Below are 26,881 nucleotides of genomic sequence, written 5' to 3'. Positions count from 1 at the left end.
CTCTAGGTCATTTATAAAAATGACAAACAGCAACGGCCCCAGAACAGATCCTTGTGGTACGCCACTCGTAACTGAACTCCATTCTGAACATTTGCCATCAACCACCACCCTCTGTCTTCTTTCAACTAGCCAATTTCTGATCCACATCTCTAAATCACCCTCAATCCCCAGCCTCCGTATTTTCTGCAATAGCCGACCGTGGGGAACCTTATCAAACGCTTTACTGAAATCCATATACACCACATCAACTGCTTTACCCTTGTCTACCTGTTCTGTCACACTTCTTCGCAACATGTAATTTTTTAGATAATAACTTCAGCCACCCTTTCTGATTCTTCCTCAGAATACACCACCTAAGGGCAACACGGTGGTGCAGTGGTTAGCATTGCTGCCTCACGGCACCAAAGTCCCAGGTTCAATAGCGGCTCTGGGTCACTCTCCGTGTGGAGTTTTCACATTCTCCCCGTGTTTGTGTGGGTTTCACCCACACAACCCAAAGATGTGCAAGGTAGGTGGATTGGTCACGCTAAATTGCCCCTTAATTGGAAAAATGAATTGGGTACTCTAAAAAAATATTTTTTTTTTTAAATACACCATGTGAGACAATCCCCACAAATCAATGTGACTGCTAGGTTTTAATCAGCCTTGTTATTTTCAGGGTCTTTAACCTCATTATATTCCTTGAAAGTCCTATTTAATTGAACACCTAAATTATCTTGCCTCTCGATTCCCCTTCATCCTGCCTAACCTTATGAGCCAGAATGCCAGTTGTCACACAATCCAGAAAAAGTCTAGGCAGAATTTCAGTTTCTCTCACCTCAACTGGCTCTCTTAAAACACTGAGCAATGAAAGTCTCAACATTTCAGATCGTTATCCAGTACGCCCTTCAGTAGAGAATCGAGGGATAATTTCCACAGTAACAAATTCATTTACTAAGTCACTTTGCTTACTCCATAGGTTAAATTTATACAAGGGAACAGGTACATATATCAATTGACTACCCGCTTATCAATACTTTTTCTTTCATCAAACCATCATCACCATCAATGACTGAACTGCCAGCACGAAACAGCAGCTGAGGAGGCCGTTAGTCTCGGGCGCCGGGAGAATCACCCGAACGCATATTTAAATGAGCCTAATGATTCAGATCATGACATCTCGCGAAGTTTGGTTGAATCTCGCGAGACTTCTTGAGTGTCGCGAATCTCGTGAGTCCTCTTGCGAGATTCAACAGTCTTGTCGCGACACCAAGTCGGGTGCGACGAGGCCGTTAAATCGTGCCCTAAGTTTTCCCTGGGCGAGCGAATCGGAGATATCCGCCACAAACACAGGCTGAACATTCAGTGACTTTTCCCACCTTTGGTGGGATTCTCTACGATTTTCTCACCGGACACAACACTTTGGAAAGAAAAGGGTAAGATTCCGCCCCAAGGGGTTATTATTTTCCTCATTACTGTTATTTTGGTAAGTCACTGATTAACACACTATCCACTTCCTGTCTCTTGAGTACTGATCCAAAGTAATTATTCAACATGTTCACCATTTTGTTATTTTCACATAGAATATCAGTTATTAATTTTCAAGGGATCCACATTGTTCCGGACATTTGTTCAGAAGACTCAAATGTCAGCTGTTCTCTTGCCACAGATGCTGCCAGGCCTGCTGAGAATTTCCAACATCCGTTTGTATTTCAAATCCCTTGCATCTGCAGTATTTTACTGTTATTGCTCCTGACCAACCTCTTTTTCCTGTTGATTGCAAACGTTTGTTAATTTTTTTATATGCTTGGGGAGGGAAAATGTCATACTCACATTTGTAACAATTATCTGTATTGTCACCGTTTGCTGGTATTTGTATCATTCCCACTCATTAGGATCTGTGCCTCATTTGCATTTTTGCACACTACTTCATCAGTTATCCATGGCTGTTTTTTGTTGGCTAGCACAACATTGCCCTTCGAGTATAAACTGCTTCTTTTCTTATGTTAAATTAATTTTGAATACATCCCACTAATCTTGTCAGATAATCCTTTAACATATCTATATTTTTACATTATGCAACTCCACAGCTTCTACCAAGGGCCTATACAATCTTAATTCCTCCTCTTTCTCAATTCTGTCTATAAAGCTTCTACTGCCTGCTTACTACTCATTATTACACTCTCTTCTCATTGAAGAGATTTCACCCTTAATCACAAAGGCTTTCCTTGTACCCTCTTCCTGAATATTTTTTTAACTTACCATATTCAATTACACGTTCTTACCGCCTTGCAGCCATTAATGGCTTCCATTTTGTATCTGCCAAATTGAAATTCTGCACCTGAAATTCAATCTATTTGTTCCTTACTGTCTGTGTTTGCATAAAGAATGATTCAAACACTCCAACCTGACCTTCTGCCCTCATGGTTTTCTCACATTTCTTATTTCTCTCTCCTGATTTAATTACATATTTTAGTTTTCCGTTTAATCCAAACTTCCTACAGCACAATTTCTGACTATTACTTTACTCTCTTCCCCTTTATTTGTTTTAGAATTATTTCTGCTACTTTTTCTATCCGAGCCCCCAACCTCATTTAATATGCCATCTGTAATAGCGCGGGGTATCACTGAGGAGTATTATATAACAAAGGGATTTCTTGGGAGCAACGATGAGATTTAACTCTATATAGGCATACAGGTCTTTCTTTACTCCTCGATTTCCAGGTCCACACTGCCCAGGCCCCTGCTCCCAGGGCTCTGCACTATTTCCCTATTGGTTGGAGTCTTCGTGCTCCCACACAATAGGCCCTAAGTAGGACACATGCCCCGTGAAAGGTTTTCAGTTTAAGGGGCCATCTACCACATCCCTCTCAATACATATATACATCACAGGTTATTAACAGTTAGCTATGTACACTGAGGCAGAAACACCAATTGGGGTAGTACAGTACAACACTTCACAAAGCCAGTCTATGAGGGGCCTGGTGGGTAGCCTCAGTTCCCTGGCTGGTTCCTCCAGCAGTGAGATAGTGTCTTCGTCAACAGCAGGAGGTTGCTTTGAGGTCTTGACTGGTGCATGGGGACTGGTCCCCCTCCCCTGTCCCCTCAGGAGTAGTGGGAGGGACTACCTCTTCTGAACCTCCAGATTCCCTTGCTTCAGGCTCCACTGAAGGGACATTGGTGCTCCTCAGCTCAGGTCCTTATATGGTCTACATACTTCTGCACTCGTCTCCCTTGTAAGCCCACCAGGTATGAGACAGGGCCAGATTTTGCCACAGTTTTTCCAGGTATCCACGATGGACCAGATGCAAAGTTCCTTACAAAAACTAGGTTGCCAGTTTTAAACAATCTGTTTGCCTTTCACCGAGTCGTATTACGTCTTTTGGGAGGCTTGCCTCGTCTCAACATTCTCCGCCAAATTGGGGAACAGCAGGTATTTGAGTACCGAAGGCGACAACTGATTAATAGCTCTGCTGTGTGAGCCCAGTAGTAAAGTGAGGGGTGGTATTGTATGAAAGGAGGAACGTAGCCAATCTGAGGCGCAACGGTCTATGGTTGTTTTGTCATTGCAGATTTCAAAGTTAGCATCACTCTTTCTGCCAGGCCATTCAAGGCTGTGTGATGGATGCCATTAGTCTGCATGAAACATTAAACTCTTCCCTCATAAAAGCTGTGCCATTATCAGAAACCAATACCACTGGAAGGCCATGAATGGCGAAAATGCATCTTGCGGGTTTTGATGTTGCTGCTGTGGCTGTCAACACCATTTTCTGCACATCCAGATACTTGAGAATGGGTGTCTACCAGTATCAAGAGCATTCTTCTTCAGATGATACCAGCAAAATCAATGTATAACTTTGTCCACGGTTGGTCAGGCTACTCCCATGGATGCAGAAGAACCGCAGGCATCAAGATTTGCTGTGACTGACAGATGTCACACCGACTGAGCAGATTCTCAATACCTTTGTCAATATACCTGGCCACCATGTATAGCTCCTGGCCAATGCTTTCATCTTAGTCTGGCATGGTGTGCACTGTGCAACTCCTGCAGCAGTGTCTCTTTTGCTGAGGGTGGTACCATCACCCGGGAACCTCAGAACAATACAATGGAGCTCATCATTCCTCAGTTGGTAGGACCTGAGCTGATCTGTGGTGCCATCCACTTAGATCCATTCCTTTGACCTTCAAGAGGACCATGTTATGTTTAGTCCAGTTCCTGATGTGGGTCGAGGAGACCAGTAGGGTATCCAGAAAATTTAACGGCATGCCAATCTCTTGTGGCACAGGTGGTAGTGCCAGACTTTGGGGGAGTGGGAGCCGACTGATCAGCATTGGAGATCAGCGTCCGCAATCGATGTTGAAAATCGTAGCTTCAAGCTGCCAATAAATAGCAAGGCTCAGCTTTGCACCCTAGCTGAAGCAATAGGTGGAATTGGTTTATCCTTGCAGAGTAGTCCTTTTAGTGACTTGTGGTCGGTTACAATGGTGAACTAGCAGCCGTGCATGTACTGATGGAATTTTTAACACCGTATATCACAACTAGGCCTTCTTTTACAATTTGTGCATACTTTTGCTCTGTATCGGTAAGTGTTCAGGACATAGATAATGGGCCTGTCAGTGCTGTTCTCCATCTTGTGGGGGGACAGGACCGTCCCTATCCAATAAGGTACAGCGTCGAAGATCAAAATGATCTGTTGCCTGGGTTGAAATCGACCAACAAGCTGGACAACTGTGGGGCCTCTTTGACTTGATGGAAAGCTTCTTTTGGTGGGTCTTTATAAGGAGGTGCAGCGACGTTAACTTAGTTGCCAAATTAGGGATGAACCGGCTTTAGTAATTTACCATGCCCAGAAACAAGTTCAATTCTGCAACGTTCTTCACTCGGGGACCTCTTTGATGGCTTTCACCAGCGTCTCTGAACCTTTTAAGAACAAGTTGGCCATTTGTTCCTCGTGTGAAGTCCCCTTCACCAAGACATCGTCTATGAACACCACAGCTTTTGGGATTCCTTGCACCAAATTTTCATCTGTTGAAATATTCCGCAAGCAGACGATGATATACCAAAAGGCAACCAGGTATATTAGAAAAGTCCCTTACGAGTGTTGATTGATGTAAATCGCCTGGAGCCCTCAACCAGTTCAAGTTGTAAATAAGCATGATTTAAGTCAAGCTTTTTGAGGCTCCCTGTCAACTTTGCATACAGGTCTTCTATCCGAGGGATCAGATACTTGTTGACTTGGGCCACTTGGTTTATGGCGAGTTTGTAATCACTACAGATTCTGATAGAGCGTTCAGGTTTTAAGACAGGCAGGATAAGGACCGCCTATTCAGAGAATTGTGCCGGTTTTATGATCCAAGCGTGTCAACCTGACCTTGGCTTTCTGGTGTAGAGCATATGGGAATGGTCTACTAGCTCTGAAGAATTTTGGTGTAGATTTGGGGTTGTGGTTCATGTAAATTTTGGTCTTTACCCCTTGTATTTGGCAACGTTAGTTTTGAAACACATCTTTGTACTTGCGTAAGACTTCCTGAGGAATGCCATCTGATATCCTGAAAATTTCTAGCCAGTTTTGCCTTGTCGGACACAGCCAATCTCGCCTCATAAGGCTTGGCATTTGAACTTCCACAATGATCATGGGTAATTGAGCCAACTGTTCATATTACATTGGTGTCGTGGTAGTACCTAAAATCATTAAGGCTTCCACTGTATTCACTGCCAACAGAAGTTGTGCTGTTTCGACTCAGGAATTGAACACCTCTTCAAAGTGGGCTTATTCGCCCACCACCATGGTCAACACCTGTGCCATGCTCAGTGGTCGCCCGTTGACCGCAAGTGCTATTTAAATGGGAGCAGTCTTGCGTATTTTAACCATATCTTACCTGTTAATCTTGGATTCCTCTTCGGAATTTTTCTCTTCTTTATGCATTGGAGTCTGTCCGGCATGGCAATATACTTGAATGTGGTCCTTTCTGTTGCTCTTGAAGCAAACAAAATCTCTGTATTGGCATATTTCTTGGGAGTGGTCTCCCCTGCATCAGTAACACTTATCCATATTCCTGGGCTGGCATCCCATTTTTCTTCCTTGCCTCTGCCCACGATCCAGCTTCTGGGATCTCTGTTTAGCCTCCTCTGTGCCTGTTGCTTGGGGTGCTTGCTCAACAGCCATTCCACTCCAAAGCTGATTTACCTTGCCTTCTTGAATATACTGGAGCTCAGAAACACCCTTCTCGGCGTATTCAGTGGCTTGAGCTATCCCTATCGCTTTATCCAGGGATATTTTTATTTCTGCTAATAATTTTCATTGTACATTAATATTGTTGATGTCACATGCCAGACGGTCACGCAGCATGTCGCTTAAGGCCGAGCCAATTTTGCAGCGTTCAACCATTTAGTGAAATCTGGCAATAAAAGTCGTAATTGTCTCCTCCGGTCCCAAATGGTCAACTTAAATTTATACCGCCGCATTGTAATGGAAGGTCTCGGGTTGAAGTGCTCTTTCACAAGTGTCACCAGCTAGTCAAAAGATTGTGTGTCTGGGGCCTCTGGGAATGTTAAATTCCTAATGAGGTTGTAGATCTGCGGGCCACAAACGGTTGACAAAATGATCTTTTGCTTATCTTCCCGTGATTCCATTTGAGTAAAAAAAGTACCAGAGCCTCTCGATATATTGGCTCCAGTCTTCGGCCCCCTGATCGAACGTATGGAATTTTCCAATCATAGGCATTGTTTCTCACTTACTGCTTTTTCTGGCAAGCTCGTCTTTTCGATTTCTTGGGAGATTTTCGATGCAACCTCTTCTCCCATGAATTTCGAGACTTACAATCATTGTCGGTTTGCTCTCATCGCCAATGTACTTGCACAAAGTATCATTGAGGAGTCTTATATAAGGAAGAGATTTATTGGGAACAACAATAACGGTCAACTATATACAGTGTAGGGACACTTAATTTATCTTCCAATAAGAATCTGTCGTCCGGTTGGTGGGAGGTGTCAAAAATACGACTTTATTATTGTTAATTACTCACTTGAATACACTTGAATGAGAACTGAATAAAAACTTAGAAATGAAACGAATATTCAAACAATCCATAAAAAAGTCAAGCACAAGGCAAAAAGCATTAAGCACAAAAATAAATTACTTTAAACACAAACAGATAGATGATTCAGGAATTCAGGGACAAAGTCCTCAACCACGAAGTTCTACTTTTTAAGGCGATTATGATCTCTGGTTTAACACCTCATTTACTTTCATTGGCTTCTAATTCTCAACTCCCACCTCCTGGTTTGTTCAAATGAATGTCTGTTACTTAGAAGATGATTTGTTAGTCAAACATTGGACATTACTTAAGATTGACTGGTGCCTATCAAAACTAGCTGAGCGTCTGCGTGCACAGTCTTAGGAAAATTACTGGATGTTTCTCACTTTCCATGTTACACAGCTTGTCAGAGAACTTGCTAGAACTGATTAGTTTGATTAGACAGAGAACAATGCATTCTTAGTCCTGAATACACCGGAATACAATGGTTAATTCATTGTATGAGACAATGACTAGATTCCTACAATCAAGAGACTTTTAATATTTTTACCTCTTAGCTGCATGCATTCAACTAGCACCTATATGAATAAAAATATGAATAAAACAATACTCTATCATACAAGTGCAAAGGTCTATAAAACAGGCCTTTACTCCTTGACCCACATTGCCTATGCCTGCTCCCAGGGCTCCGGATTTTTCCCCCATCGGTCGGAGTTCGCTCCTTCCACGCGATAGTCCCCGAGGGGGTCATGTGTCGCTTGAAAAGTCACCTCTTAAAGGAGCCAGGCCACCACACCATCTTTATTTTCAAATTATTTGGAAAAGTAAAGTGAAACATGTAAAACCAGTGTATATAGTATACAATTTCTAGACTGATGTAAGAGAACGCATAGGTGTTTAACTTCTTTTTCTGTGCAAATCTCCAAAATAAAAAACGTGTACTAGATTAAATGTAAAGCTGTACAATATAGGTTTGTTTTGATTTGATGTATAGATAAACGAGCATAGGTATTCAAATTATTCTTCATATGTTCCATTTTCTGTAATAGAGGAACATGACCACATCAATTAAAAACACTTGAAATGAAAAAAATGAAATGTAAATCGCTTATTGTCACAAGTAGGCTTCAAATGAAGTTACTGTGAAAAGCCCCTAGTCGCCACATTCCGGCGCCTGTTCGGGGAGGCTGGTACGGGAATTGAACTGTGCTGTTGGCCTGCGTTGGTCTGCTTTAAAAGTCAGCTATTTAGCCCTGTGCAATTAATTCAAGCTGAATCTGTGTTCTTTATTTATTGTACATTCGTCAATTTTAAAATGTTAAAATCTGAGAGTTTCTGAAAAAGTTTCTTGGAAGCCACTGGGTTCATTTGCTATTTTGCCCTGGGATTAGAAATTTTTGCTTAAGTTTTTCCCAGTCATTGAATCCTCCATAAATGCACGGTCATCCAAAACCCTGTTGCTTGTATCAAGTTTTGTTCACTTATCACCTTAGAGCTTGCTGACCTACATCCCCAGCAAGCAACATTTTGATTTTAAAATGTGCTTCCTTGTTTTCACTTCCCTCCGTGGCTTGGCCCCTTCCAATCTTTGATGTGGAGATGCCAGCATTGGACTGGAGTGGGCACAGTAAGAAGTCTTACAACACCAGGTTAAAGTCCAACAGGTTTGTTTTGAATCACTAGCTTTTGGAGCGTAGCTCCTTCATCAGGGGTCTTAGGCCCCATAGTGCTCCCAGATACCTGTCCTCCTCTAATTCTGAGCATCCCCAATTTTAACTGTTCCATCATTGGTGGCTCTGCCTTCAGCTGTAAGGCCCTAAGCTCTAGTATTCTCTTCCTACATCTTCTTAAGTTTGTGCCCTTTCTTCCCATGTGGCCAAAGAATGTCTTATGTGACTGTGCCTAATTTTGTTTTACAATGTTTCTGTGAGGCACTTGGGCATCTTTTATTATGGTGATGGTATAAATATATGTTGTTATTTATTCCCAATTAGTTATTGCGTATTAAAAAGATCACAGAACAAAAGTCCATTTCTAAAAGTTTATTTCAAGATCATTTAAAAAAAAGCGCATTCAGATTTGCAATTCTTTTTCACTTTAACAGTTAAAATGTGTGCTTTTAGCATTCTATTACATTTCTACAAGACTACTCAAAACAGACATGAATTTTATAAGAAGTAAAAAAGTGAATAAAATTGCATGTATGCATGATAAAATGTTAAGAACACCTACACACAATAAAAACAGGTACAATTTCACAAAAAACGAGCCAAAATGTACAAAAGAATCAGATAGAAGAGACAAAAAAAGACACAAGATACATTATTTTGCTCAACTTTTTTAAAACAGTTAATCATAGATATCATCGTCATAGTCATCTTCATCTGATTCTATAAAATATTTCACCTCTTTCTTAGCTCGGCCCAGCCTGGATTGAGATGCATCAGGATGTGTGCTTCGAACATCGTCAGCTGTCTCAAAATCATTTTCACCATCTTCTTCATCGTATATTGATTTTTTAGATTTCTAGGATTATTATATCAAAAAATGGTTACTTTTAAAATCAAATCAGTACTATTTTCATATTTGGTATAGATATTAAAGGGAAAGAGAGGTTATTGCATACATGATCCCAATCTGAGGTGGGGGGGGGGGGGGGCATTAAATGTTCGGACACGCATTCTAGATATCCATTTTACCATACTTGTCATAGTTAATGGAAAAAGTAGTAGCCATTAAAAAAAACGCTGATTGTAATCTGGGCAGTCTAAATGTATTTGTATTATGGAAGGAAGGAAAATGTGGGGAGGAGATTTTTACTGTAACTAGTCCTCCAATGATAAAATAAATACTAAACTTACAATTTAAAAAAATGTAAATTTTAACATTAATCTGGTAATAAATATATAGGTCCTTTCCCTGCTCCATTCCTTTCCATGTGACATTGGGCTGAATTCTCCAGTTCCCCAGCCATGTGTTTCTTGGTGGCGCGCCATTCGCTGGCGGCGGGATTAGAGAATCCTGCCACTCATCATTTGGGCGAGGGTGCTTTGCCGGAGGAAACAGTGGATCCCAACAGCCGAAGAATTCTGACCACTATCTGCGTATGTATGTATATATAATATATGCACACATTATTTTATATATATATATATATATACTGTATCATTCTTTACAGAAATTCAATTTCCACATACAAATCAGAAATACTGGCACCCCTCTGAAGAAAAAGAAGTCACCAACAAAATTCACTTCACCACAAGGCTATTTTAGTCAATTTTTCCCTTGCCTTCAATCCTTCATTTACAAATTAGTACTCTGGGCCTACCTGAAGTTCTTTAACTGGAAAAGAACGTATTAAGTGTGTTGTTAATATGAGCCAAATACAGCACAGAATAATGGAGTGGAAGGGGAAAGATGCAGTTATCATGGTTCATGCAAGTACCAACGACATAGGTAAAATTAGGAACGATATTCTACAGAGAGTATGAGGAGAGCAGGACGCTGAATTAAAAAGCAGGACTTAAAAAGTAATAATAGTTGGATCATTATCTGAGCCACGCAAAAAAGGCATAGGGTAGATATGAGAGAAATGAATATGTGTCTCAAAGACTGGTGTGGGAGAAGTGGGTTCAGGTTTGTGGGGCACTGGCACGAGTATAGGGGAAAATTGTGGCTGTACTGTTGGGACAGTGCACACCAAGACTGTGCTGGGACCAGTGTACCAACGACCTATATATCTAGGCAAGTAGAGAAGGTTTTAAACTAAATAGTGGGTGGAAGGGACCAAATTTCAGAAGATGTGAAAACCTAAGAGTAGAGTCGAGTCAAGGTAAGAGTGAAAGATACTAATGTGGGAAATGATAAACAGGCAGGGGGGACAGGGAGTAAAAATCTAAGACTAAATCAGCAGATAAAGTTAGAGGTTACAAAAATAATAAAAGCACAAATGTCAAGGCTCTGATTCTGAATGCACATTTCATTTTAAACAAAAGTGATAAACTGATGAATATGTATGTTCTGATAGCTGTTAGAGACATGGCTGTAGGATTACATCTATCGGGACCTGAATATTGAAGGGTATGCAACATTTAGGAAGGACAGGAAGCCAGGAAAAGGGGGAAGGTTTGTTCATTAATGATGGTATTAGCACATTAGAGAGAGAGATGACCTCAGTTCAGGAAACCATGATGTAGAAACAGTTTGGGTACAAATAAGAAATGATAAAAGGCAAGAAGTCAGTTGTGGGAGTGGTGTACAGGGCCCCCTAATAGTAACCATACGGTAGCACGGGGTATAAAGGAAGAAATAATGGGAACATTAATGGGATCATTATTAACTAATTGTAATTATCAATTTATTGTTTTGACATTGCTTTATTTTTGCTCAGCAGTTACTTCTGTTCTTCATACTGCAACTTTATTTTGAAATTTATGTCTAATGTTGTGCAAAACCTTGGCCGGAATTCTCCCTTCTGGGGACTAAGTCCCCACGCCAGCGGGAAAACCGGCGCCAACCACTCCGGCTTCAACATCCCCCGAAAGTGCGGAATTCTCCGCACTTTCGGGGGCTAGGTGGACGGCGGAGGAGTTGGCACCGCTCCAGCTGGTGCCAGAGGGAGTTCGTGCATGCGTGGAACGGCCGACATGATTCCGCAAATGCGCAGACCAGCTGCCGTATTTTGGCGCATGCGTGGGAGGTTCTTTTCTCTGCGCCGGCCATGGTGGAACCCTACAGGGGCTGGAGCGGAAGAAAAAAGTGCCCGCACGGAACAAGCCCGCCCGCAGACCGGTGGGACCCGATCGCAGGCCAGGCCACCGTGGGGGCCTCACCCGGGGTCGGATCCCCCCATGCCCCCCCCCCCCCCCCCCCCCCCCCAAAGGACCGGCTACGCATACTCACCTGCTAGGTCCCGCCGGTGCGTGAGTTGAGTGATTCGTGCCGGCGGGATTGGCCAAAGACGGACGGCCGTTCGGCCCATCGGGGCCTGGACAAACCGCTGCCAACAGCCCCCGACCGACATAGTGGGAATCCCGCCCAAAAAATGGGGCCGGAGAATAAGGCAGCCGGAGTCAGGGTGGGATTCGCACCGGCTCCTGGGATTCTCCGACCCGGCGGGGGCTGGAGAATCTCACTCTACATCTTTCTGAAATTTGTTCATCGGCCCCTTGAGTGAGAAGAAATTGAAAATATGTCCCCGTGGCCCAAGTGAAAAGGTTTAGATAAGCCTGGGTTAAGGAATAAGGTCAATAGAGATGCAGTGGCAGACATTTAAGGGGATATTTCAGAATACACAGAATAGATACATTACAGCAAGAAATAAATATTCTGGGGCAGACCCACCATCGTGCCTAACTAAAAAGTAAAAGACAGCATCAAATACAAAGAAAAAGCACATAATTGCATAAAGATGCGCGGCAGGTCAGAAGATTGGACAGAACACAAAGAATAACAAATAACGGTTGAAAGAAGGGAGAAATTAGGGTACGAGAGAAAGCTAGCTATAAATAGTAAGATAGATAGTTAGAGTTTCCATAGGTATTTAAGAAAAGAGTTAACAAATTGAGCATTGGTCCTATAGAAAGTGGGCCTAGAGAATAAATAATGGAAAATAAGAAGATGGCAGATGAATTGGACCGGTATTTTGCATCGGTCTACATTATAGCAGATAAAAATAACATCACAGAAATAGCTGTAAATCAGGAAATGGAAATGAGGGAGGAACCTAGTAAATTACAATCACCAGGAAAATGGTACTGAGAAAATTGTTGTTACTGTAGGCTGACAAGTCCCTAGGTCCTGATACTTTATCCCATGGGTGGCAAGATAGCAGAGTGGCTAGCACTGTTGCTTCGCAGCGCCAGGGACTCGGTTCAATTCCAGGCTTGGTCACTGTCTACGCAGTGTCTGCACGCTCTTCCCATGTCTGCGCGAGTTTCCTCCGGGTGCTCAGGTTTCTTCTCACAAGTCCCGAAAGACGTGCTTGTTAGGTGAATTGTCATTCTGAATTCTCCCTCAGTGTACCCGAACAGGTGCCGGAATGTCTAGGGGATTTTTATTGTAACTTCATTGCAGTGTTAATGTAAGACTACTTGTGACACTGATAAAGATTAGTATATTATTATTATTATGCGTTGGTTTTAATTTTCCAGAAGGTAAAAATAGAAAATGTAACTCATTTATTCAAAAAGGGAGAGAGACAGTAAGCAGGAAACTACAGAAAGGTTAACTTAACATCTGCCATAAGGAAAATGTTAGAAACTATTATTAAAGGTATGACAGCAGGGCACTTGGAAAAATTCAAGGTAATCAGGCAGAGTCAACATGGTTTTGTGAAAGGGAAATCATGTTTAACAATTTATGGAGTTATATGAAGAAGTAACATATGCTGTAGATAATGGGGAACCAGTGGATGTACTGCATTTAGATTTTCAGAAGGCATGTGATGAGATGCCTTCAAAGGTTATTGTGAAAACTAAAAGCTCATGGTGTAAGGGGTACCATATTGGCATGAATAGAAGATTGGCCAGCTAACAGGAAACAGAGTATAGGCATTGCCGAGTTATTTTCTATTTGGCAAGATGTAATAAGTGGTGTGCCACAGGGATTATTGTTGGAGCCTCAACATTTTTAAATTATGTAAATGATTCAGATGAAGGGACCGAAGGTTTGGTTGCTAAATTTGCTCATGAAACAAAGATTAATGTGAAAAGGACAAAAGGAAGCTATATAAAGATATAGATACATTAAGTGAGTAAAGACCTCGAACAACAAGTACAAGTGTGAAATTGTCCATTTTGTCAGGAATGATAAAAAATAAACATATTATTTAAATGGTGAGAGGTTGCTGAGCTCTGAGATGCAGAGGGATCTTGGTGTTCTCGTGCATAAATTATAAAAGGCTGGTTATGGATGTACAGCGAGTAATTAGGAAAGATAATAGAATGTTATAATTTATTGCAAGTGGAATTGAATATATAAGTATGGAGGTTATACTTCAGTTGTACAGGGCATTAGTGAGATCACATCTGGAGTACTGTGTATAGTATTGGTCTCCTTATTTAACAAAGATGTAAATGCATTGGAAGCATTTCAGAGAATGTTCATAGAATCATAGAATCCCTACAGTGCAGAAGGAGGCCATTTGTCTCATCGAGTCTGCACCGACCCTTCAAATGTGCACTCTACCCATGTCCACTCACCTATCCACCAGGCCCTATAACCCCATAACTTACCGTGCACATCACTGGACACAAAGGGGAAATTTGGCATGGCCAATCCACCTAACCTGCACATCTTTGGACTGTGGGAGGAAACTAGAGTACCAGGAAGAAACCCACGCAGACACAGGGGGAAGGTACAAACTCCACGCAGAGACCCAAGGTCGAAATTGAACCCGAGTCCCTGGCGCTGTGAGGCAGCAGTGCTAACCACTGTGCCACCCTAGACTAATACCTGGATTGAGAAGGCTGTCTAATGAGGAAAGGTTCGACACACAAAGCTTGTATCGCTGGAGTTTAGAAGAGTTAGAGGTGACTTGTTTGAAACATATGATCCTGAAGGGTCTTCACAGGGTCAATTATCGAGATGATGTTTCCTCTTTTGAGAGAATCTAGCACTAAGGGCTATTGTTTAGAAATAAGGGGTCGCCCATTTAGGACAGAGATGAGGAGAAATCTTTTCTTTCAGAAGATTGAGAGTCTTTGGAACTCTTCTTCAATAGGCGGTGGAAGCAGAGTCTTTGAATATTTTTAAGGCAGAACTAGATAGATTCTTGATAAGCAAGGCAGTGAAAAATCATTGGGACTAGGTGGGAATGTAGAATTGAAGTTCCAACTAGATCAGCCATGATAGTTTTGAATGGTGGAGCATGCTCCAAGAGCCAAGTGATGCACTCCTGCTCCCGATTCATATTTTCATATGAATGTTAAAAGGAATGATCCAAAAGCCTGACTGATAAAAATCACGGACACGGCTGAGGAAGCTGTCTCAAATGGCCACAGATACATTTGCAGCATTTGAAATAGAGACATGAAGGCTTCCATATTTTGTTATTCTTTATCTTTTATATAATTTGTAAGGACGTGGGTGTCGGTAGCAAGGCGAGCAATTATTGCCCATGCCTAGCTACAGTTGGGAAATGCTGGTGGACTATCTGTGTTTATATGAGGAAGGTGCCCACACAAAGCTATTATGCAAAACTTTGACTCAGAAACAATGAAAGAATGCTGACCTATCTCCAAGACAGTGCGTGACATAATGGGAAACCTGCAAGTGTCATTGTTCCCATACATCTGTTGTCCTTGTCCTATTAGGTGGTGGTGAGAGGTTTTGGATGCGTTTCCAAAGAACCCTTTGAAATTTGCTGCAAAGCATCTTGATGGCTGTACACATTGCAACCAGCATATATTAATGGTGTTGAGTGGATGTCAGTAAATGGATGCTGATTAAGCCGACCATTTGTCTCGGATTGTATAAAGCTGTCATATTGTTGACGCTGCACCCATCCTAGCAAGTGGTGAGTATGGAGGAGGCAGAAAGGCTTTGGGATGTCAGGAGGTGAGTCACTCACTGCTAAATCTGACTTTTGACATGTTCTAGCATCCAAAGCAATTTATGTGGCTGCTCTGGTTCAGTTATTGTTGACCTCTGGGATGTTGATGGTTAGGTATTTGGCAATGGCATGCAATTGAATGTCAAGTGTCGGTGGTGATTGTATCTCTTATTGGAGATGGTTATTACCTCACATTTGTAAATGCTATGACAGTCATTTGTGTAACAAATATAATTACTGTTCGTATTTATAGACAAGTTCTGGGTCATTTTGTTGATAAGGTCCACCCACATTATAGCTTGAACATTTACTATTATTTGTTATTTCTAGGCGTTAGGATTGAAACATCAACAAGGGTGAGACGGGTGTTCTTGGAGCGGGGCAGGGATGGGGGGGGGGGGGGCTGGCATTGCCCAACCTCTGTGGGTATTATTGGACTGCCAACACAGCGATGGTGCGTAAGTGGATAATGGACGGGGAGGGGCGGCATGGAAGAGGCTGGAGATGGCATCCTGTGTGGGTACGAGCCTGGAAGCGCTTGCAACGGCGCTGCTGCCGCTCCCTCCGACGAGGTATACCACGAGCCCGGTGGTGGCATCTACCCTCAAGATTTGGGGGCAATGGAGGGGGCACAGGGGGGAGGTGGGGGCCTCGATGGGGTCCCCGATACGGGGGAACCACCGGTTTGTTCCGGGGAGAATTGATGGCGGGTTCCTGAGTTGGCACAGGGCAGGTGTCAGGAGGCTGGGGGACCTGTTCATAGACGGGAAGTTTGCGAGCCTGGGTGAGCTGGAAGGGAAGCTCGTGCTCCCCCCGGGGAACACCTTTAGGTACATGCAAGTAAGGGCGTTTGTCAGGCGGCAGGGTTCCCCCTGCTGCCGCCGCGTGGGGTCCAGGACAGGGTGCTCTCGGGGGCATGGGTTGGAGAGGGGAGGATCTCGGAAGTGTACCAGGCGATGCAGGAGGTAGACGAGGCCTCGGTGGAGGAGCTGAAAGATAAATGGGAGAAGGAGCTGTGTGAGGAGATTGAGGAGGGGATGTGGGCGGATGCCCTAGAAAGGGTGAACTCTTCCTCTTTGTGTGCGAGGCTTAGCCTCATACAGTTTAAGGTACTGCATAGGGCTCATATGACCGGGACAAGGATTAGCCGTTTTTTGGGGACCGAGGACAGGTGTATTAGGTGCACAGGGAGCCCAGCAAACCATGTCCACATGTTCTGGGCATGCCCAGCGCTGGGGGAATTTTGGAAGGGTGTAGCAAGGACGGTATCGTTTTTGTTTTCGGTTGAATATCTGTTTTTTGCCAATGATGGGCATTAATTTATTGTTTCTTTTTTATATTTACGGGGGGGGGGGGGGGGGGGGGGGTCTGTTTTTTTTGTTCTTAGAATTTTCTGTTATTGTTTTCTTTTTTGTGAAAATTTGAATAAAAATTATTTTTAAAAAAAAGGATTGAAACATCAATAAGCTTTGAAAAAAGAGATGACAAAAAATCTTTGTAATCACAGAATTTACAGTGCAGAAGGAGGTCTTTTGGCCCATCGAGTCTGTACCGACCCTTACAAAGAGCACCCTACTCAAGCACACGTCTCTACCCTATCCCCGTAACCCAGTAACCCCCACTTAACCTTTTTTGGACACTAAGGGCAATTTTTGCATGGCCAATCCACCTAACCCGCACATCTTTGGACTATGGGAGGAAACCGGAGCACCCAGAGGAAACCCACGCAGACACGGGGAGAACATGCAGTCCCCGCACAGACAGTGACCCAAGCGGGAATCGAACCTGGGACTCTGGAGCTGTGAAGCAACTGTGCTAGCACTATGCTACCATGCTGCCCCCATCCTGGCAATATAGTAATATAGCAATATTAAGTACAAACCTTGCTTGCTGATGATTTATTAGGCTTCTTCACAGGAGAATATTCATCATCTTCAGAGCCAGATTGTTTTCTCTTCTTTCCTCGGCTTTTACCTGTGACGTAAATTTTCATCATCAGAAAGAGAAATTTTAAGATACCATGGTAACTGTTCTTTTAGTACAGAAGTCATGCATACCTTTTGCTGCTCCTGATTTCTTTGACATTCCAAAGCCCAAGTCTGATTCGGAATCAGAGTCAATAAATTCTGCTTTCTTAGGTTTAGGCAACTGCTTCCGCTTTGCAGGTGTTGCCTTTTTTGGCATTCCACAGCCAAAATCAGAGTCAGAATCAACATGCTCTGATTTCTTTGGTTTAGGTGGTCGCTTCGGCTTGGGTGTACCATCAGTGCTGGGTGTTTTTTTTGCAGCTGGATACAAAAGAAATGATTTAGTTGTAAACATTTATAGACGGATGCAAAATTAAAACAAATATTAAGGTGGGGTACAGAAGAAAAAGTATGGGAAGTGGGGTAACAATGTTAATCAAAGAGTCTATTATTGCACTAGAATTTATAAGAGGAAAGTACAAATTATGAATCTACCTCGATGCAATTAAGGAATAAAATTGGAGCTCTAACTCTACTGGGAGTTACAATTACCAAACATTGGAAAGGAAATATGGAGGAAGAGAAATGTAAACAAATTAGAAAAAATGTAGGGGTGCATGGGGCCACATGATACTCTGTTGGGGAATATTTAAACTAGCGTGGCAGAGGCATGGGATCCCAGGAGCAGTATCAGATAGGTTACATTCAGAAAATGGATGTTGAACTTTAGTTAGTGATGTAGAAGGTGTAATGATAGACTTGGAATTCCAGAAGAAGCAAAGTTTTAAAAATGTTCAGCAAGGGAAAATGGTGGGTTAAATTGTTTATACTTCAATGCAAAGAGTATTACAAACAAGGTAGATGAATTAAGAGCACAGGTAGATGAATTAAGAACACATGGTAGCAGGATGTCATTGCTATAACGAAAACCTGGCTGAGGGAGGGGCAAAATTGGCAGCTCAATATCCTTGGATACTGTTTTTAGGCAGGTCAGAGGGGGAGATAAAAAAGGAGGGGGGAGTAGCACTAATGGTTAAGGAATCAATTCCAGTTGTGAGAAGGGATGATGTACTAAATGGGTCAACAAACAAAGCTTTATGCGTTGAACTTAGAAATAAAAAAGGGGGCAGTCATACTACTGAGAGTATACTATAGACCCCAAAATAGTGAAAGGGAATAGAAGATTAAATATGTAAGCAAATTTCTACCTGTAAGAACAAGAGGGCAATAATAGTAGGAGACTTTAATTATTCCAATATCAACTGGGATTTAAACAATATAAGGAGAACTGAGGGAGAAAAATCCATGCAGTGTCCTGGAAAACTTTCTCAGCCAATTAGTGACAAACCCAACGAGATGAGATGCAATTCTCGACGTAGTCTTGGGGAACGATAAAGGGCAAGTGGGTGAGCGACAGTTGGTGACCAGATCACAATTCAGTTAGATTCAGTATTACCATGCAAAAGGACAGGGATAAAGTAAGAGTAAAAATTTTGAACTGGGGGAAGGCAAATTTTGTAGAAATGAGAAGGGACTTGGCTGAGATGGACTGGCCAGCATTGCTAGGTTAAATGTGTGGAAAACCAGTGGGAGGCAATAAAAGGAGATCCTAAATGTACAAAGTAGACTTCTCCCCTCCAAAAATAAGAAAGAGTGGTACTGCCAAATCTAAACGCCCAGGTTGTCTAGAGGAATACATGAGAAGATCAAACAGAAAAGGAAAGCATACGATCGGCATAAAGAACTAAGCACTGCAGTTAGCCGAGATGAGTATAGAAAGCGTAGGGATGAAGTCAAAAAGGAAATAGGGAAATCAAAGAGAGGGCATGGAAAAAGATTAGCTAGTAAAGTTAAAGAAAACCCAAAGATGTTTTACCAATATATTAATGGTAAAAGGTTAGTTAAGGAGAAAGTTGGACCTGTCAGAGATGACGAGGGGAACTTGTGTGTAGATGCAGAGGCTGTGGGAAGGATTTTAAATAAGTATTTTGTCTCTGTGTTTACAAAGGAAATGGATGACGCAAAAGGAAATGGATGACGCAGATATGGGGCGGGATTCTCCGACCCCACGCAGGGTCGGAGAATTGGCGGGAAGCGGCGTGATTTCCGTTCCCGCAGGTCTCCTAATTCTCCCGCCGGTAAAAAACCGGCGTTGTGCAAATCCCGCCGGCAGCCTGTGAAAACAGCTGGCGCCGGCGGGATTTCATTTTTTTAAAACTCACCTTTAAATCTCCGGCCCGGATGGGCCGAAGTCCCGCCGCTGGGAGGCCTTCTCCCGCCGCCAAGGTGTACACCACCTCAGAAACGGCGGACTCAGCGGCGCGAGCGGGCCCCCGGGGTCCTGGGGGGGGCGGGGGGCGATCGGACCCAGGGGGGTGCCCCCACGGAAGCCTGGCCCGCGATCAGGGCCCCCCGCTCACTCCGCGGGGCAGTGCCGTGGGGGCACTCTTTCTCCTTCCGCGCCGCCACGGCCTCCGCCATGGCGGACGCGGAGGAGAACCCCGCATCGCGCATGCGCCGGCAGTGAGGTCAGCGGCCAGCTGCCGCTGACGTCACTGCCGGCGCATGCGCCGACCGCCGAAAGCCTTTCGGCCAGCCCCGCTACCGACTGCGCCGGGTGTTTGCGCCAGTCTACCGGTGCAAACTGCTCCGGCGCGGGGCTGGCCCCCAAAGGTGGGGAGAATTCCCCACCTTTGGAGGAGGCGCGACCCCTGAGTGGTTGGCGCCACTCCCCTACGCCGGCACCCTCCGTCACGCCGGGTAGGGGAGAATCCCGCCCATGGTGGCCCAGGAGGAACACTGAGGTACTGAATCGGATAATCATAAAGAGAGAGGAAGGACTTAAAGGATTGAAATCCTTGAAAGTTGATAAGTCGCCAGGGTCAGATGGATTGTTTCCTAGGCTGCTGAAGGGGGTCAGGGAGGTGATAGCAGATGTTCTAAGGATTATTTCCCAATCCTCACCAGATACCAGAGGACTGGAGAAATCCAAATGTGGTACCATTGTTTAAAAAGGAATCAAAGGAAATGTTGAACAATTATAGGCCATATAGAACAATTATTCGTCTTACGTCAGTGGTGGGAAAATTTAGTAGAATCAATCCTGAGAGATAGGATTAACTGTCACATAGAAAGGCATTGACTAGTCAGGGATAGTCAGCATGGATTTGTTAAAGGAAGATCTTGCCTCACAAATTTGATTGAATTCTTTGAGGAAGTGGCAAGAAGGGTTGATGAAGGTAGTCAGTGGATGTGGTGTACATGGATTTTAGCAAGGCATTTGACAAAGTCCCACATGGCAGATTGGTGAAGAAAGTGACAGCCCATGGGATACAGGGCAATGTGGCAAGGTGGATAAAAAGTTGGCTTAGTAACAGGAAACAAAGGGTAATGGTTGATGGCTGTCCTTGCGATTGGAAAGTTGTTTCAAGTGGTGTTCCACAGGGCTCGGTGTTGGGACGCTTACTGTTTGTGCTATATGTTAACAATGTGTACTTGAACGTGAGGAGCACTTTTAGGAAATTTCAGGATGACGCAAAGATTGGCCGAGTGGTGGACAGTGTAGAGGATAGCTATCAGCTTCAAAGCGATATAGATGGATTGGTGGAGTGGGCAATAACGTGGCAGATGGAATTTAACACAATTAAAGGCAAGGTCATGCATTTAGGGAGGTCAAACAGTTGTTGGGAGTACACAATAAATGGCAATATACTAAGAGGGGAGATGAAGTGAGAGATCTTAGCATACAGGTACACAGGTCCCTAAAGGCTGCAGTTCAAGTAGGCAAAGTTGTTAAGGAATTATATGGAATGGTCTTCTTCATTGGCAGAGGTATAGAATATAAAAGTAAGGATATAATGTTAGAATTGTATAAAACACTGGTGAGGCCACACTGGAATATTGTGAGCAGTTCTGGCTGCCACATTACAGGAAGGTCATTATTGCTCTAGAGAGAGTGCAGAGGGGATTTACAAGAATGTTGCCAGGACTAGAAAAGTGTGGCTACGAGGAGAGATTGGATAGGTTGGGATTATTCCTTGGAACAAAGGAGGCTGAGTGGTGACTTAATTGAAGTGTACACAATTATGAGGAGAAGTGATAAGAGTGGACAGGATAAAATTGTTTTGCTTGGTGGAGAATTCTAGAACCCAGGGAAATAGATTCAAGATAAGTGGCCGAAGGTGTAAAGGGGACATGGGGAAGAATGTTTTTTACGCAGAGGGTAGTGGGAGTTGGGGTTTTGCTGCCCGAGTTGGTGGTGGAGGCAGAGACCCTAAACTCTTTTAAAAGATTTTTTTTTAAAATTTAGATTACCCAATTATTTTTTCCAATTAAGGGGCAATTTAGCATGGCCAATACACCTACTCTGCACATTTTTTGGTTGTGGGGGCGAAACCCACGCAGACACGGGGAGAATGTGCAAACTCTACACGGACAGTGACCCAGAGCCGGGATCGAACCTGGGACCTCAGCGCCGTGAGGCGGTTGTGCTAACCACTAGGCCACCGTGCTGCCCTAACTCTTTTAAAAGATAACTGGATCTGCACGTTAAGTGCTGTAAGCTACAGGGATATGGACCAGGTGCAGGAAGGTGGGATTAGAAAGGGCACCTGGGTGTCCTTGGGCTCGAATGGACAAGATGGGCTGAATGGTCTCCTTCTGTGCTATAACTTTTCTTTGATTCTATGATGGCTAATTGTAACCCTCAAGGATGAATGGGCACGATTGGCATGTGACATTCAAAGTGAGGGGTGTCTACGATGTGCCCACGACTACTTTCTGGATCTTTATATTTTTAATCCAACAAACAAGGCAGTATTGTATCTTGTTGCAGAAAATTGAGCAAGTCAAGTAATGGTACTGAAGCAGGTAAGAAGCAGTAACAGAACATAACCAGGTTTAATCTATAAAAGTAAATCAAAGGATTTAAATCAAAGATAAAGGCACTTGGAAAACGATTTAGCAGAAAAGCCTCGGGTACCTTGGCTGAATTGAGAAATTAAAATAAAATGAGACTTAAAAGTGAGGCAGATGGCAAATGAAGAACCAAATTAAATGGGATAATTAAAAAGATAGATGGAGATGATTGGAGGAACTCCCAAAGTCGAAAAAAAGGTCAGTTCCTGAAGCAAGCATCCTAAAAAGCTCAGGGAAGTCAGAACAGCTGTAGCACATTTGAACACAATCTTTCAAATATCTTTCAACATGGAAGTTGTGCCAGAGGACTGTTGATTTGCTAACACATCTGGCCTTTTACAAGGGAGCAAGGGATAAAAAAGGGTAACAGTCGCCCAGTGAGCCGATATTCATATTTTTTCACATGTATACTTCTTCCATCTCTCTGAAGACAGATAACACTAGATATGAATCGTTCAGTTATTTTTACACACCGAGTGAGAATATCTTCAATTTGAAATTAATTTGTCTACCTTAAGTCTCATTACTATTTATTCTGAAGAAAATATATTGGCGGAGGGTTGATCAGGTGGGATGCCCAGGTGGCACTTCCAGCTGGCAGGAGCACTGCCAAGGTGCCAAGCTGGCATTTTGTGCATGGCGGTGGTTGGGCCTGGGGTGCCCTGTGTCAGTGAGGTGGGGTGCAGGGAGGGAGTGGACCCCATTGGAGGAGAGTTGGGCTTGGGGGGTGGGGGAGGGATTCACGTTTGGGGGCAAAAGATCGGGAAGCGAATTAAAAATGGCATCCCGATCGCTCTTTGCACTGAGGATTTTCGGCCAGCATTGCTCCTCAGTGCTGGAATAATAATAATAATGATAATAATGGTCTATTGTCACAAGTAGACTTCAATTAAGTTACTGTGAAAAGCCCCTAGTCTCCACATTCCGGCGCCTGTTCGGGGACGCCGGTACGGGAATTGAACCCGCGCTGCTGGCCTTGTTCTGCACTACAAGCCAGCTGTTTAGCCCACTGTGCTAAATCAGCCCCACGGGCTGTGTGCGCTCGTGGCTGAATTCCCCCCCCCCCCCCCCCCCCCCCCCCCCCCGGAGGCGGAGTCGCGCGGAAGTGTTGTGTTTCTGGGAGCTGCGAAGCTGGGAGACGCGAGGTTAAACGTGCTCACTATGGGTCTCTGTTCCCATTTGGTTCGGTCGTGCCCATTGTGGGTGAATACAGATCTGAATCTCACCTAAAACGTCGGCGGGAAACACCCCACTAAACGCACTCAAAATGACATCTATGGCCTAATTCAATTAAAATGTTTCCAAGTGTGGTAGGGCGCAGGAACTGCCGCGAACTTCCCGGCGCTCGGCCTGGCGGGCCCGTCACCGCAATCCAAATTAAAGACCACTTTAAGAGGCCACACGGGGTTCACGCTGCAAATCAAGGCTTGCCAGCCGATTCGCCAGGACCAAGTTTGCCAGCCCCCGTCAAAAAGGTAGAACAGGGGCAGCACGGTGGCCTAGTGGTTAGCACAACCGCCTCACGGCGCTGAGGTCCCAGGTTCGATCCCGGCTCTGGGTCACTGTCCGTGTGGAGTTTGTACATTCTCCCCGTGTCTGCGTGGGTTTCGCCCCCACAACCCAAAAATGTGCAGAGTAGGTGGATTGGCCACGTTAAATTGCCCCTTAATTAGAAAAAATAATTGGCTAATCTAAATTTATAAAAAAAAAAAAAAAATTAAAAAAAAAAAAAAAAGGTAGAACAGCACAAAAACTGCTCTTGCACAGCCAGCTCCACTGGCGCCGAAATGACCAGCCCATGATTCGGGGATGCAGACCTGGTGAGGGGCCAAGAGGCAGTTGAGGCCAGGCATCCCTCAAGCATCCCAGAGGGTACCAGTGCCAGTACCACCTGGGAGGAAGTGGCTGCGGCCATCAGCTCAGGTAGTGGACCAGCATCCAGTGCCGTAAGAATGTCAACAACCTACACCGGGCCGCACGGATGAATTAGCACAGCCCCCCACATGACTGCACCTGGAACCGCTCCCGTCCAGCATCATGCCGTTCCCTGGCCCACCCATGTCGCCCCACCACAAGCCTCCTCCTCAACCACTCCCCCCAGAACCTCCCCCTGCGTGGACCAGAGTGCAGCTAATGATGCAGTCTCTCTGTACCCACAGGAGGAGCTATTTCTGGGGCACATCAGGTGGAGGCCGTAACACCCAGGCGAGACAGCAGTCAGAGGTCTGTTGGATCCCAGGGCCCAGATGGGCCCCAGTCAGATGCTGAGCCTCTGGACCAGGCTTACCCGGAGCTGATGCAGATGTTATAGTGCAGCCATGATATTCAGAGGGAGATGTCAGCGACATTCCAGCAAGTCCATAGCCGATTGGAGGAATCTAAGAGGTCACGGGAGCAGGAGATAGCGCCGGTAATGCGTGGCTTTGAGGCGCACACTGGTTGGGTGGTGAACGCAGTGGAGAACCTGGTTCACGATGTCAGCAACATGAGTAGATATGTCCAAGGCATGGCGCAGTCAGTGACGGCCATGGCTGAGGGCATCAGTAGACTGTCCGACTCGCTGGGGGACATGACTTAGTACCAGGCAGAACTTGATGAGGTGCTGCGCGACATATCCCAGTCTCAAATGGGAATAGCCATGGCGCTGCGGAGCTTGTCCCAGTCACTGAGGTTGTCGACATCATGGTGCAGACACTAGCAGAGCCAGATGATGCTGGGGCTGCCGGGGCTCCAACCAGCTGCCTCTCCATCCCGAGGTGAACCCCAGGGCCCTTTGAGCATCGACCAGGAGGGGGTGCTGGGTGCCAACCCGGACCCGTCCATAGAGTGCCAATGGTGGCTACCAGCTCTGCCGTGTTCCACCTGGCTGACGCCACCGTATCTCGCAGTCCACATCTGCGACAGGGTGGCACGGCCGTCAAATGCGCCAGGACCCTCGGCACCAGAGGATGCCCGCCAGTGGTATCGATTGCCATGGAGGCAGCAGGTTGCCTCCAACTCTGACGTGCATCCTGGGGAAACACCTCGACGCAGCAGTAGAGCAAGGAAGGCTAACCATGTCCAGAATCACTGAGAGGACACTGAGGGTGGGGGGGGGGGAACGAGTGTGCATGGTGGGGAGCACGCGCTCGGGGGGCTGGTGGGGATAGTGGGGTGGCACCATCGGGAGAATGGGGCAGTGGTGGACACTTGTGTGAAACATTATAAAACCTTCACCATAACTAGTGTGACAGCCCCGGGGCTCTTTGCCGGTGAGCGAAGCTGGCTACTCACCTCCTCGGCTCCCCGCAGCCGCCCTTCTGCCAAGTTCACGTTTTTATAAAGGAGTACTAATCAGCGCTAGCATGATCACTTGAGGCCGTTGGATATAGGGTCGCTCCCGTTAATGATAGGGAAATAGGACAAAGTGGTGATTAATAGTTTCTCGCCACGCTAAGGCGAGATCCCGATTTTGCCTTTGAAGCAGGCCAGTTGCATCGCAAACGATTCGACGCCCAGAGCAGTTCTCGTTTCTGGCCTCACCTGGTATTCACCGGCCTCATCTCGCTCTCTCTCTCTCGCCAGAGCACGACGAGGTGACTGAATTGCGCTCTAATTATTTTTGGGGGGATTTGTGCCCTTTTGGCACGATATAACCAAATGGGAACAGAGTACCATTGCGAGCGGGCTTAGCTGCATGCTTCCCGGCGCTCACAGCAGCACGAAACACAATGCTATCTAATGCGACTCCAGTTAGTTACAGGGCCTTAGCGGGGAACTGCAGCCGAGGCCGCGTTTAGTCCCATTTCCTGCACTGAGGAGTTCTGTTCACTGGAACTCCTCAGCGCAGGGAGCGATGGGATCGCCATTTGTAAATGGCATCCCTTACCTTGACGCCCCCGATGGGACCCCTGAACCTCCCCCCACAAATCCAACTCATCTATAAGGGGGTCCGCACCCCACTTCACGTGTACATGGCACCGTCTTGCCCAATCTCCGTCACTACAAAAATGCCATTTTGGCAGTGCCAGGCTGGCACTAGCAAAGCCAGGGTACCAACACTGCCCACAGGGCAAGCACTTCGGGCCTCTGATCCACTGGGAGACCCCCAGAAGCGCCGTTCCATCTGGTCTACATTTGTGGGGAATCAGTACTGAATGACGCTCACCCGAGGTCTCTGAAATGAAGGTATTAGATACCAACGCCTCGGTTACCTCATGAAACTGGATATTAGAGTGGGACTCGCTGTCTCACTCTAATATGCAGATTCGGCAAAAAGTGATTTCGATGTCTCGCAAAATCACATTAGATCCCACAAGGAGTAGTGAGCCACGTAGATCCTGGGAGCATCGTCGCCTGGCATTTACTTGCCACGTAGCGGCGCGACGTTGTGACTTTCAGGCGCAATGAGGCTGGTCAATTGCATCCTTTGTGTTTTGTACTATGT

At 45.0% G+C, this 26,881-nt stretch overlaps 1 protein-coding gene and 1 long non-coding RNA gene across 5 annotated transcripts in view; one reads left to right on the top strand and one right to left on the bottom strand.

Annotated features, from left to right (window-relative positions):
• Positions 1 to 1,288: 1,288 nt before the first annotated feature.
• Positions 1,289 to 26,881, top strand: part of LOC119966111 — a 59,874-nt gene continuing 34,281 nt past the window's right edge. The window contains exon 1 of the long non-coding RNA XR_005460679.1: positions 1,289 to 1,415. This is a non-coding gene — a long non-coding RNA (uncharacterized LOC119966111). The remainder of the gene's footprint in view (positions 1,416 to 26,881) is intronic.
• LOC119966108 (DNA topoisomerase 2-beta-like) overlaps positions 9,045 to 26,881 on the bottom strand; it is a 221,267-nt gene continuing 203,430 nt past the window's right edge. For all 4 annotated transcript variants that reach the window (XM_038797331.1, XM_038797332.1, XM_038797333.1 and 1 more), the window contains 3 exons: positions 17,629 to 17,859; positions 17,454 to 17,545; positions 9,045 to 9,543 (listed from right to left, as the gene is read on the bottom strand). In XM_038797331.1, the coding sequence (XP_038653259.1) occupies positions 9,367 to 9,543; positions 17,454 to 17,545; positions 17,629 to 17,859 (500 nt within the window). In that variant the 3' untranslated portion in view covers positions 9,045 to 9,366. The remainder of the gene's footprint in view (positions 9,544 to 17,453; positions 17,546 to 17,628; positions 17,860 to 26,881) is intronic.

Source organism: Scyliorhinus canicula, chromosome 5, assembly GCF_902713615.1.
Source record: "Scyliorhinus canicula chromosome 5, sScyCan1.1, whole genome shotgun sequence".
NCBI lineage: Eukaryota > Metazoa > Chordata > Chondrichthyes > Carcharhiniformes > Scyliorhinidae > Scyliorhinus > Scyliorhinus canicula.
Note: the sequence above shows the minus strand (reverse complement) of the source record. Positions and strands in the feature narration are given on the sequence as shown.